This window comes from Hippoglossus hippoglossus, chromosome 20, assembly GCF_009819705.1.
Source record: "Hippoglossus hippoglossus isolate fHipHip1 chromosome 20, fHipHip1.pri, whole genome shotgun sequence".
Lineage (NCBI taxonomy): Eukaryota > Metazoa > Chordata > Actinopteri > Pleuronectiformes > Pleuronectidae > Hippoglossus > Hippoglossus hippoglossus.
The window spans coordinates 16,908,644-16,922,527 of record NC_047170.1 but is presented as its reverse complement, the minus strand read 5'-3'; the positions used below and the strand labels follow the sequence as shown (position 1 = coordinate 16,922,527).

The 13,884-nt window shown below is 46.1% G+C and overlaps 1 protein-coding gene across 2 annotated transcripts in view; it reads right to left on the bottom strand.

The window, feature by feature from the left end:
• Positions 1–13,884, bottom strand: part of LOC117754168 (rho GTPase-activating protein 21-like) — a 69,819-nt gene that overhangs the window by 50,153 nt on the left and 5,782 nt on the right. The window contains exon 1 of one of the 2 annotated variants that reach the window (XM_034572915.1): positions 9,055–9,856. The exons of the other annotated variant lie outside the window; for it this stretch is intronic. Within the exon in view, the coding sequence (XP_034428806.1) occupies positions 9,055–9,138 (84 nt within the window). The 5' untranslated portion in view covers positions 9,139–9,856. Of the gene's footprint in view, positions 1–9,054; positions 9,857–13,884 lie in introns of those variants that run through there. 2 annotated transcript variants of the gene reach the window in all.

The following is a 13,884-nucleotide window of genomic DNA, read 5'->3' as shown; positions in this document are numbered from 1 at the left end:
CTCAATATTTGCTTCTTGCATGTTAAACTTGTTCCCTTGTTCTTGCATGCACTTCTTTCACATTTACGTGAACCTCAAGTGGGCATTGTGATGCAGCTGCTGGGCTCTAGGTTTTTGCCAAATTCTGGAAATCTAAACCCCATTCCTGGTGTGAGGACGGGAACCACTCTGCTGCGGATGAGCTTTGAGGAACAACCAACGACTACAATAGATCCCATTCTGTCCAAAACATGTGAGACTATCCCAGACGTTTCCTATAGCACGGATGTGTTGTGACCTTCACCCTCCAGCATGCACCGTGCAAGTATAAACCCAACTGGACTGTGCCGAGAATGAGGCGACGTCAGCCCCTGTAATGCGAGACCTCGGCAGTGAGGAGAGGAGAGGTGACCAGGGCGGGGAGGAAAGGGGAGATTAGTAGTACGGTATCCAGGTAACGGCCGTAAACACTGTCAAAGCAAGTCTGAACAAGGAGCGAATCAAAGCAGAAAATGGTATAATGACACGCTGACATATACCAGCCATCGAGGTAGTTTAACAAGTGGAGGGATGAAATTACTCTACGTGTTCATGAGCACACTGCGCGCTGTTTTGGCTGCTCAGCAAGAAAGAACGTCAATATTACACCTGCCAAAATAATCCTTGCCATCTTGGTGTAGCTTTGGACTGTTGCTCCTCTGAACTGGTTGCACTTTCACAGCCAAGACTCCTTGAAAATATCTCCCTCTTCTTCCTCTTTCACACTGTTTTATACTAGACAGGACATGTGGGATGCTCCTCAAAATGATGCTGGTACATCCATGAGATCTCATTCCTATCCTGCTTTGACACATAATGAGCTAAGAGATTCCATGCACATTCTGTACATACTTTTCTGTTATATACCCTGCATGTCTAGATCATGACATTCTGTACTCTGTGAACTTGGGGGAAAAAAAATGCTAAACTGCAATGTACACCTACATCTCTCCTCACACTGTAAAAACATATCCTGCAACAACGCTCTCCAAAAGCACACAGTGCTCTTTTCATGACACTCCGAGTATGCAGGCTGATGACGGAAAATGTTAGCTAGTAAAATGCTGGAAAAGTGGGAGCCTCAGAAATGCATGCGTCCAGCACGGATCTCTGAGGAGGGTGACGCAATACAGGACGGGAGGGGATGCAGAGGAGAGGGGGCACAAATATGTTGACTATTACAAGCTCAAGCCCCCTCCTCCTCAACCACGTCCGCGGCAGTCCCACCCAACACTGAGGCCCATCTGGAGCGCCTCGTGACCCAGCTGATTAAAAGCAGTTGTAGCCTTCGGTGAGATGTGGCCAATGGAATGTTGGGACTGTGGAAAGGCCCGGAATAAGTGTGTCTAAGAGGGTTGTGAATTTATGCAATGTGTATGTGATACCACGCATGCTGATGTGTGCTCTATTTGTGTTGTATCACATGTGTGCATGCAGCCACACGTCCATTAGTGGCAGTCATCAGCGATCCATCAAATGGGATGGGAAAAAAACCCAGAGCTGAGTTGATGGATGGCCCCACTGGGACTGATGGGATGGCTCGATGGAAGCATCTCTGCACCTGAGTCACAGCTTTGGATCCTCCTGTTTCATGACCCCATATTAGCCTCAACGCAAACAAATACAAACTAATACAGCTCTCATGCTAAGGATTACAGCCATCAGCTTTAACCGTAACCACAACCAGTAAAAGAAACAAATGTCTCCTCCACTTAGGGTAGAATTTCTCATCCTTGCTCTGTTTCCTTTTCTACCCATTTGCACCTCATCCACCCCAGACCTGGCAACCTGGACCTCCGCAGTAACACCATCCAAACAAAAAGTAATTTACTAGGCGCACCCGTCGAGTGGCATCACTCTCATCCACCAAAGGTCTAAGTGGCAACCAGCCAACTGAGAATCTCATCTCTCCAGGCGGATGACACAATTCATGATACAAGAGCCTCAGGTTCATCTTTACTGCTCTTGCCCCGGTAGGGGATCCTCCAATGCGGTTAACGTTGAGCTCAACATGTGTTTTACTACTTAATTGAATAATGAAGCGATGAGAGAGGAGGAAAAACCACATGACCGAGGACTGCACCAAAAGGCTGCCAGAGGAGGATTGTGCGGCGAGGGCTGCATACTTGGGTTTTAAAGCTGCATTTTTAGAAACGCTGTGGCTACATGCATGTCAAGGACGTTTTCATCATCTTTAAAAAAAAAAAAGACCGCCCCGCCTCCTTTTGTCAGACGTCAAGCAAGTGTTTTAAGTGTTGCATCATGTTATGTAATTGAACCCATGCTTTCTAATTTAGTTTGGCTAAGCCTATTCCAGCCGCATGTTAACTTGCATTTTCACTAATGGAGCCTATTCGCAGTCCATGTGGCTTCCTGCTTTCGTCCCGCAACTGTTTGGATGTTTGGCTGCTTCTGACATATTTGTTCTTTCTCCATCTGATTTGTTCACTATGTGGAATTATTCTTAAAAATCGTAAAATTTTATATTTTCATTTAAGGAAGACTTTTATATGAAAGTGACAGATTAGTCTTAATAGAGTACAGACATGCACCAAACTCTGGATAATTTCAGATTATCTGGTTGAATGTGAGTCTGCAGACATTCTCCTGCCATCCCCCTAGTAAAAACTCTGGATAATGTTCGAATGAGCCCGTGTGGGAAGTTCATGTCTGAAAACAGCTATAGAAAGAGACAAGCCTGCTGGCAATGTGGATGGATTTATGGTCGCCTGGATAGAAAGTGCTGACAAAGTTATTACCCCGTGGCTCTACCTCAGCTGAACTTCAACCGACAATAAAACATGTCAAAAACTGCTGGTAGTCACAGCAAACAATAAAAAAATAAATAAATAAATAAAACAGAGGAAGTGTCCGATTCGATTTACAGCCTGGAAACACATATTCCACTTTCTGGATTTTCTAGTATTTCAATAGATCATCCTGTAGTGGAAATGGCCCCGGTTTGATTTCCGCAGCAGCAGCAGATGCATATCCTACAGCCAGACGCCGCAGCCACACTACCTGCTCACAGCAACCGAGTCCCGAAAGATAAATATTTCATCATGAAATAGTAATGTCAAAAAACAACTCAATTAAATCCCCATTAAGGCAGACACGTGCAGAAACATATGCGGAAACCAAAACAACATACACTTAGCCATTTGGCAGACAGGTCAGAGGCTGTGAGGGTGGACTCAGAGCAGAACTGAACACAGCGGGTCTCCAGGCCATGATGACCACGCCCCGGCCCAGCTGGAAACAATAAAAAACCTCATACTCCTCATCTCTTCCTCTTCCCCTCCATCTCCTGTCCCTTTCTGTTGCCTCCTCTCACTGCACCTCACAGCCTCTCCAACTCCGACAGGGTCCGTCTCTTTTGGTCTCACTATCTCTTCTTCAGTTATTCCTTTCACGCACCGTCCTCCCTTTTTCTGCCTCCGTCAAGACTGTTTTCTAATCATCCCTGGGCCCCATATAACTTAGAGGGAGTGTCCACTGCATTCTCCATCACCACAGTAAACAGTCAGTCGACTGGTGAGCCACTCTCTCTGGCATGCATGCACGGGCCCTTTTAAAAACTAAACGCCAAAAGGAAAAACAGCGAGGGAGAAACAGATGGATGTTGTTTGTGTTTTACGGACAGACGATGGTAGTGAATTAGATTTGCAGGGGCGGGTGGAGAGGTATACAGTTTTTGTAAAAATAGCAAAAGGGCGCCCTGACCTCTCCTGTGACACTGTCGCGTTGGTTTTTCTTGCAATTCATCACTGTTGATTAGTAAACGAGGGCTAAGCCTATCTCCTGTCACACTGTGGGAGGACCACTGGTGCTCTGAATGCTAATGTCATTTCATCAGCATCAGAGCAAAGCTGCACACACACACACACGCACAAACACACACAGAGACTCATACGGGACAGAGAGAATCGTTATCAATGTCTGTATCACCACACACCCTGTATCGCCTAACCAATCACATGCTCTGGCACTGAACAGGCAGCCAATTAACGCTCCCTTTGCTGTGTTGCCTGGTGGATGAGGGGAAAACAGGAAAACGTGACTGGTCGACCAATGTTATGAAAGAGCTGGAAGGGCAGGAGAAGGACATGATGGTGATTCAAGATTTTTTAAAACATCACTACGAGCAAATATTCTCCCACACACACTGATCCATACATCAGGTACAGTAAATGAGAAATGACACGGTGAAGGAAAGAAGTGTTTTATTGTGATGGGTAAGACTATAATGGGGGGGGGGGGGGGTGACCGACACACTCCAGTGATCTATGGATTCTCTGTCATGGCTCTGCAGAGGGATTCTCCCTCCCCCCGCTCCACCCTCTGACCGTCTTGCATGATGTAACTGCTCTCAGTAGAGTGATCGAGTTTAGATGTAGCGCCGCACGCCACAGTGGCGGTCCTGCCATTCACATGATGAGAAAGCAAATGCATGATCAAAAAATCACCCTTTTCTCCTTCGCTGTACAAGCAATATATACAACCTCACCTCGAGAGACCCAGCGTGTGAACACTACACAACAACACCTAACGCACACATGCACGCACGCACGCACAACTCCACCCACAGGCGAGGCTCCGCCCAGCCCTGTCTGCATTGCACCAAAGAGAGCTGCATCTTTTCCGAGCCGCTTTTTCAACAACCTGCATCGAGGAGACTCGGCAGCATCCTGCTCCTTCTTACTCACATCTTCCTCTGCCCTCTCTCCCTTTTCCTTTTCTACAGCTCACAAGAACAGCGTACTTTAAGAAACCATAGATGAAAGGAGGCATCTTTATGTGCTTTTCTTTTCTGTGTTACCAAGGTGACAGTCCAAGGACAAGGTGTTTCCCTCTGGGTTTGTTGAGCCAAGCCTCCGGGGACACAGCCTCCATAAGTTGTTTTCTGCAGTTCTGCAACACACACACCGAGTGACATCGCTGCATGTTTACCGCAGCGCTGTGCACACACGTCGCAGGGATTAAGTCTCTGTGTGGATGGCTGGGGAGGGGTGGTGAGGAGGGGGTGGGGGGGTTACTGTGGCAGTGTGAGGTGAATCAGCATTCTGTTCACGCCGCTTTCCACTACAAGAATCAGCTGAACTGCTGAGGACAACAGTACGGCTCAAATTTACGGCCACAGGCAAACGTGTGCCGAGTCTGCAATGAGGGAAAAAAGCCCACAGTCTGCAGCTGCATGCAGCGACAGTGACACAGCAAATAGTCGCCACAGGAGGGATATGCTTAATATTTCTCTGTTTTCTTGAGCGAGACAAAACTACGAGCAGGTCCTGTGTGAAATCTTTGGCTTCCTGACAACGTTTTTTTGCTGTTTTTCTACAAGAAAAATTCAACATTCATTTAGTTTTCTTTCCAGATCAACATGTTTTCATAAACCCCCTCGGTGCTTGGTTGTCACACATTCACAGTTTTAACAGTCGTCCGAGCTCAGCGCCTATAAATCATTAAACAGTATAAATTAACTGGACCGAAACGTATGCTTCTAATAAGTGCTGAGTGCTGCTTGTAACAAGATCCTGTCAAAATGCTTCTAGGTGCAAGTTAGAGGTTCATGTATCTCAGGTCACGGAGCTTAAAACCGCCCTCTGAGTATAAACATTAACCTGTCTCAGTGGGAGGCTTCGCGTCAGGGTCTACTGCCTCAGCACATCTTAGATCACCGAGACTACATGTGCTTCACACTTTGTCCAAGATGAAATCATTTCAAAACCCCATCTTTCACTCTTTTCTTAGGTCTCAGGATCAAATAACTAACTTTGGAAAAGGACAAATGCATCTCAATCATGACTTTCCGGTTGTGTATTCTGCTCCAGTGATGAACAATGCAGAGAAGGAGGACAGTCCGGAGGTTTAAACTGCTGATAACCAGGTCAATCCCACCCATATAAGCCGTTTTCAGTCAGGACCACATTAAGTTCTCAACACAGTGAAGCAAATCCTTTAGATTGATCGATTTTCCACCTGAGAGAGAGAGCAATAACACCAACTGAAATCTTGACTTGAAGACAACCCGTGAATGACATGATAAGCTTGTCAATTTCCACCCACATGCTTAAATTGTCAGGCCCAACAGCTCAGCTCATTACAGAGACCATGAATAAAACCAGAGGGATGAAACGGAGAGAAAGGAGCAGACTAACTCTGTTCCTCCCTGAGGGAATTGTGTGCCACATGGGCACATGTGCTCGCATGAGGCTGATTAAAGTTCTGATCTCTGCTTGGGACTGATTTGGAAGTTTTATGACTCTCTCCTTCCCTCCCTTTTCCCGCCTCAGTTGCTGCCCCTCGGCTGCTTTCATATGCTAATAGCGGGGCAATTGTGCGGGCCAACAGCCTGGAATTCCTCCCCACAAAGGAGAAATGGAGAGGGAAAGACAGAGGAGTGAAAGGGGACAGAGAGACAGAGAGAGAGAGACCAGACGAGGGTGTGCTGATCAGAGGATGTTTGCAATGAAAGCACAGAAAGCCCAAGCGTGGTTATGGTGTGTGCTAGATGCTAGTGTGGCTTTGTACAGCCAATCAGGAGTCCACAATATCTTGAAGATTACTTTTTTTTGTATTTGTTAGTATATCTGAACCAGTTAGTCTTTAACATTTTTGCTTAAACTTGCTTAAATGATGAGCAGATTCTCACAATCGTTGCAGATCCATTTTCAGCTTTGACTGGGGGAGGAACTGCCTGATCATTTAAAAACCTACTTTTGGAATTTGAAATCAAGCAACATCAGCTGGTATTAAGTGTTCAATCCCCATGTCCAATAATTCTTAGAAGGGGACATGTGAAGCTCTTTCTGCTGTGTTGGGTGTGGTCCGTCACTACAGGGACGTCAGTGGAGGTGTCTACCAGTGCACGAGCGAGGAAGCCACCCCCCACATTAAATTCCCAGATCCAGAGGCCTAAAGACAAAGAGAGAGGACACACACACCACTTTTCTGTCCATCCAGCCACCTAAACTAACCCCTCCCTTCAGAGACAGAGAGCAGGTGGGCCAATTAGAGTCCCCAGGGTCCCCCCCCCCATCCCAGATGCGAGCAAGACCCTCGCTATAATTGGTTTCCTCATGTATGAATTATTAATCCCGGTTGCTCTTTGAGGTTTTTGACAGAGGAGGGTTGAGACAGTGCGCCCTCTGACACTCAGACTCTCCAGTTTAACCCCCCTCCCAAGTGTCATGTTAAAACAACTCTTCAGAGCAAGGTAGAGAGAGTTGTATCTGAGACGAACACAAACAAGGGGTGGTGCCATCTATGATTGTTTTAGTTTAAAAGAACAATCTCTGTATCAGGTTCTTTGAAATGATGTAGCTTGAAAATGCTACTCCTTAAAAGCTCGGCAGCTTGTAAAATTGACAGAGGCCGGATGATGCAAGGATGTGTAATTTGAAAGCATAATCCAGTGGTTTATCAAGTAAGATATGCAGAAATAGAATTCCATTTGCTGGAATTGGCAGCAAGGGATGAACTGGTCAAATATCTGGATGAGATATTCATTTTTTTTTTTTTAAAGAAAGATAAAAGCTTTTTTTCCTGGTAATCGTAACTTTAAGGCTGCGGCAGTAAAGCTGCCTTCAGACATGCGCTGAACTTCAGTGCATGTCAGGGGCTGTATGTGAGAACGCGAATGTCCGAGTCAGTTACTCCAAACAATCACCAGACAATTATTTTTGCATCACTCGACGAATCCATTATTTAACTTGTGAGACTTGAATGATCACAGTTGCTCATGACAACGCTAACGATCCAACAATGAACACATTAGTAGAGGTGCGGCCTTGTAGTTATTGGTGGCAGTCATGTTGACTCCCTGGCTCGTCTCCCTGTGTCTCATACCAGGTGTTGGGCTGTAAATATTTCATGAAGCCTCAGTGCTGTGCCACTGGTGCACAAAGGCCGTTTTGAGCGTCCAGGACAGCAGAGGCTCTCTGGAAACAGAGGCCTATCAGTTCGGCTTGGGACACAAACAATTTTCGGCACTGCTAAAATTAAATTAGGGGAAGGGGCAGGCCAGAGAGCAGCGCTGCCACATTGCTCAACACGGCAAGACTTCTTTACTCCTCACATCAGACATTCCATGCCAAAATGAAAAAAAAGGGAAGGGGTACTGGTGGTGCACGAAACAATGATGTGTCTGTGCGAGCATCCAGTGAAAAAGCCGAAAAGGCATGTCGGAGATATGAAGTGTTAGTGAGGGTGCCAAGTTGACTTCTGTGCCTATAGAGACAATGGATACATACAAGATGGCCCCACAAAGAGGACTGTATGATAGAGGGAACAAATTCATATGCTCGGATGCAAGTGCACATACGTCAACATGGAAAGGCCTTGACCTTTGCACCCTTGAACTTAACATGTCATCCCATTACAAGTGCACATTTTCCACTGTATTTAACCAAGCAGCCTTTGATTTAAGTCTGAAACCGATATGAATATGATGTGGATAAATATTTTTTCAATTGGTTCAGATACAGTTATATTTACAGACAATATCTCAGTAACTTCAAGAGAGTTTACTTGTACTGGAGCCAAGAGAAAGAGTTTTCAGTCCAAGAATCACTCGTTAAATCACTTGATAAGTCTTGTTTCCTACAAGTTTAGAGTCGAGCCACCTACAGCTGCAGGAGGAACTCGGTGTGCAAAAGCAGGGACACTCGGAGGTCAGCATGCCGAGCACTCCACGGTCTCCATTTCCACGCTGCACAACTGAATGAATTCTGGCTATTAATACTCGGCATGTCAGGGATGCATGGAGAACGCCGGGGAGCAACAGGGGACAGAGACTGAAGGCTAACCCATAAAATGAGCAAGGTGAGGAGATGAAGAGGTGGAGAAGATTATGCTGCACATCCAGCCTGGAAGAAGGACTCTTGGTGTTAGGAGAATCAGGGGCCTTTGTTGCATGCCCCCCATTAATCTCTCTGCCAAGGCTTCCTGTCAAGTCTTGCTATTACCATCAATAAATGCTAAATCCCCCAAAAATAATACCAAAAATCACAAGTTAAAAATAGAGGAAAAACTGACCTGATCATTCCAAGCGCAGTACAGATTGCAGATCAGGCTCCAGTTGTTGTTAATCATACAGTCGAGAACTTTAAGATGAGCCATCTTACATTTGACTTAAGAAATCCAAGCCACCTGCCCCTCAGCTGTGTGTGCTAAACCCGGCTGTGCCCGGCGGCACCCTGCTGGCACCGATGCCACCTTGACAGAGAGGAGGGCACAGGGAGGCAAGATGGATCAGCAGAAGGCTAAGGGTGCCTCTCTGCGTCCATCTGTGAGCCCAGCGGGTATCCTGTCAGCCATGGCCATCACCCCCAGTCACGCTTCATTAACAGTATGTTAATGATCTATGCTGCACACAAAAACATGGGAATTATCCCATACATAGCATTTAAAAATACTGTCCCTGGAGAAGAGAGAGAGCAGCAGAAAAGAGTCTGGTGCAAATAAGTCCACCTAGGTATCGACGTGCAGCAGAGGTGTCTCCATGGTTATGCAGCAAAATGCAGACCGGCCGGTGGAAGAGAATCTTAAAAGACGACGAAACAGACTTTTTCTTGTCATCTGCCTCTGCAGTTTGGGACAGATCCCTATTTTTGTCTCTTCTCGTGATGGCGTCTCGTCCCGACTGTCTGTGCCTCCCTGTGCTTGTCTCTGCAGCAGTACCAGGCAGAGGCAGCCTGAACACCAGAACCACACATACTCACACTAAATCAACTTGCATCTGGCCGCAATGCAGGAGATAGCCAGGGAGAGAGTGATGTCCTTCTTCTTTCTGTTAACTATTCAGGACACAGCCGAGAGCAGCCGAAGGTGTCCCGTCACTGACTCAATGCGCACCTTCATCCGCCGTCTCACATTAAAGTTAAAGCTCACTTACAGCTTGTAACACCTCAAGAGGCTTCGAGTTGTCAATGGTGTCCTGCGCAGAGCTACAGAGAAGAGGACTGTGCAAGGTCCAAACAAGACCAATCGCGCAATTTAAGACAGGATCCTGTGCAGTGCAACTTATTTCATTACTCTGCAAAAAAATCTTCAGTCTGCTTTGCAGGTGGAAGACTCGCTGACTAAAGGCAGGAAGAGTGCCGCAGCCCCCACCACCACGGAGCAAAATCCCATATCGGAAGTCAGCTCTCTTTAAGTAAATGAACGTGCGCTTAAAGACTTCCTCTCGCTACGGGATGTCAAAGAAATCAAACTTTTGAGGGAGGAAAATATGCCGGAAATGCACGAGGAGATAATTAGGAAACTACTGGATGCCAGTAAATTGTTGTCTGGGATTGTTTATGTTCCTTCCACCCTTTGATGCTGCATGACGTCCAGATGGTTGTGATTGTGACATTAGCTGTAAGGCGGCTTCATCAGTGAGATGCTCATACAAGAAACGCCATAACCAATTAGCAGCGAGGATAAGCCTGAGGTGGGGTTTAAAATGTTCATAAATATTTAATAATAACCCCTAAGTACTACATGACACTCCCGTCTTACAGGGATCCACAGGATGTAACCACAAAGACAAAGTAGCTGTGTTAATCGATGGTGGTAGCGGAAGTTCCTGAGAAAGAGACGTTCTCAAGTGAGAGAGAGCTGCATGCCACTTGTGGGTACACACACAGCTGAGGTCTGACTGCCTGCGTGGCTAGTAAAAACTTTATGGATGGTAGCGTGAATATGTAGATGCCGTGGCACAAGTAGAGCGGCACAGCTACAGAAGGCAGCAACAGAGCTAAACACCAAGTTAGAGATCTCTCGTGAAATTATGAGGAGTGCAAAACAATATTTTGGCTCAGGACAAATTAGAATTTGGTGGGCCGCCACAGTTTAGATAATTAGTGGGATACACTGCGTCTATCTTACATTTAAACAGTTTGGAAGGAGACATGGGAGTTACACATATCACAAAGAGAAGGGTAAAGACAACTTGAGTGATCATTCAGACACAAGACTCTGCATTAGGTCAGGAGGCTACACTCACAGTCTGGTCAGAAAGGTCAGCCAAGTCCCACAGGCCACTGTCAGTGATCAGACATGACGACCCCGGGCCCCATGACACACTATCAAAAGACCAGCCGGGGAGGTGATCTCAGTGCTTTCCTCTGCTTGCCCCTCATAACTCTTAAAACCACCTAGTGTTGACCATTATCAACACACAGCCTCTGTGCTTTCCGTAACCTCGAGGCCAGAACTCCAGTGGCTAAGGTTTACTGGAGAATGTGGTTCCTCTCAAACTACAGGGTTTCTGCGAGACAACCAGAAACCAGAAAACTTTGGTCGCACATAAAAGAAATAATGACATGTAAGATATAACAAGAGCTAATCTTGTACCAAGATCAGTTACACTTATATCTAGGCCAGGAAAATGTAATATATCAGAAAATACACGGTGACTGTCCTACGCACCTAAAGGGTTTTTTCCCTGATCCATACCACATCCTTCCACCAAGTCTCGTGGTAATCCGTCCAGTAGTTTTTGCGTAATCTTGCTTACAAACAATACTTCTGGAGCTATTTGGACAATTACAAGCATCATGCAGGTCCAAATTGCCTCACGTTGGAATAACTTAAGAATAAAATCTTGAATTAATAAGATAACAAATGTCTAAATAAACAGTGAACCACTGTGGCATCACGTGTACAAACACTCCCTCCACCACAGGCCAGGAACAGACCAGTAAAGAGTAAAACCAGCGCCCCACCCCCACGCTGAAGCTAAAACAATCAAATCAATTCTGAGTTATGGATCTAATGGTGCTCTCTGGACACACACACACACACACACAGTCAGTCAGTCAGTGACACACACCATCTTAAAGTATTCAGTACAGGGTGTAACAGAGTGCACAGGCGTGTTTTAATGGATGTTAAGGTTACATCATATCACTCATTGAAAATGCATGAGGAAGTCAGGCAGAGAAATATAACACACTGTGGAAGTCATGTGAAGTTTACTGAGAGGAGTTAATGGTTATTAAATTCAGGGAAGAAGTTATTACACATTGTAGTCGACAACCATTAGAGTTTGATAAGTAGCCCTCAGTTGTTGTTGGGAATCTGATTTGAGAATGAATTAACAAAACAGTAAGTAACCAGCAAGTACATTTTAGGAGTGAAACATTTTTGCTGTTGTTTCTGTGATAACTTTTTTTACACTCTAATGTCTCAATGCTCTTTTTAGCTCTGAAAATCAGTTAAACACCTACAATCTGAAATCCATGTTAAACCATGTTTTAGAGCGCTTTGATCCCAATAAGCCTGAATTCACCCAGTTGACAGCACGTTGGCGTTTTCAATAAATGACATACACCCTGCGGTTCTAGCGACAACTGCAAGATCGTAATTAAGTGGTTGCGGTCAATTTAGGGAGATTATATTTACTGTCAGAGACGACTTGCTTTGAGCTCGGGCTAAAGTTTGAGTTCCACGGTGTGCCAGAGACGACAGGAGCTGTCACAACAGCGTGGACGTCGTTCGGTGGCATCTCTGCCATCCATTCATGAAACCGCTCCTTCATCAGCAGGCCCTCTTTCATTCAGTCAGTGTTCCCTTGTTCATTTCCACGACTGACACCGAGAGGAAATAATGTGGTTTCCTGCCAAGACCTCGAACGCCCACGCTAACACGGCGGGTTAAGATATGTCCTGATAACACCCTGTTACACAAAGAACGCCTAAAAACAAATAATGCTCTTGCACATGTGGTTTAATACAGCTTTACATACAGTCATATGACAAACTTTGCCCTGTGTCTTCTTCAGCGCACACACACACACACACACACACACACACACACACACACACACACACACACACACACACACACACACACACACACACACACACACACACACACACACACACACACACACACACACACACACACAACACGCCCCAGACTGATTCGTGTATGTCATGTCTAGGAGCCAAAGATAGAGCAGTGATGGGGGGCAAGTGTTGACAGAGATGCCTTGGGCATGTGTAATAGATAGCGTCTCAGCCTCACTGAGCATTAGACTGGTTCTGTTCTGCCTGTCTGCCTGCCTGCATCTGCAACCCCCCCCTCAAACTCCTACTGCTCACCATCTTCTTTCTGCCCCCCCCCCCCCTCTATTGTACAAGAGGGAGGGGGCATCCAGGCAGAAGAGGCTGTGACATTGAGGCGATTGGTAGAACAGCAAACAAACAAAAAGGTGGAGAAGAAACAGAAAAGGTGTGGCATATTGCCCCAAAATGTTAAACTCTCACCCCCTGTCCTCTTCTTGCTTTCTCCCTTCCTCCCTTCCTCCCCTCCCTCGGCGCATCCATCCATCCATCACCCATCCATGCTTGTGGCCAGTGGAATAATGTAGTAACCCGACTGCGGCCGGCCTGGACTTTAAGCCGACTGACGGATAACATGCAGGAGCCATGCCGAGCATGAACGTCAGCCCTCCAGAAGAGGAAAAGATAAAGGGGGCCGCCCGACACATGTAATACGCACACATACATTTTGGGTGACCTTGAGTCAGACGCAGCACGTGTACCGGTTTCCCTTTTTGTCTTTTCCAGGAGAAAATAGCTACAGCCACCGGGAAGTTTGATTCCGATAAGAGATGCCAAAACACACAGTACACTTTCAGATTGACGATAAACTGTGAGGCAGATCTGGTGTTTCCAAACTTGGGGAAACCCAAGAGAGAGAAAGAGAGAGACCACTTCTGTATATTCTCTCTCTCTCTCTCTCTCTCTCTCTCTCTCTCTCTCTCTCTCTCTCTCTCTCTCTCTCTCTCTCTCTCTCTCTCTCTCTCTCTCTCTCTCTCTCTCTCTCTCTCTCTCTCTCTCTCTCTCTCTCTCTCTCTCTCTCTCTCTCTCTCTC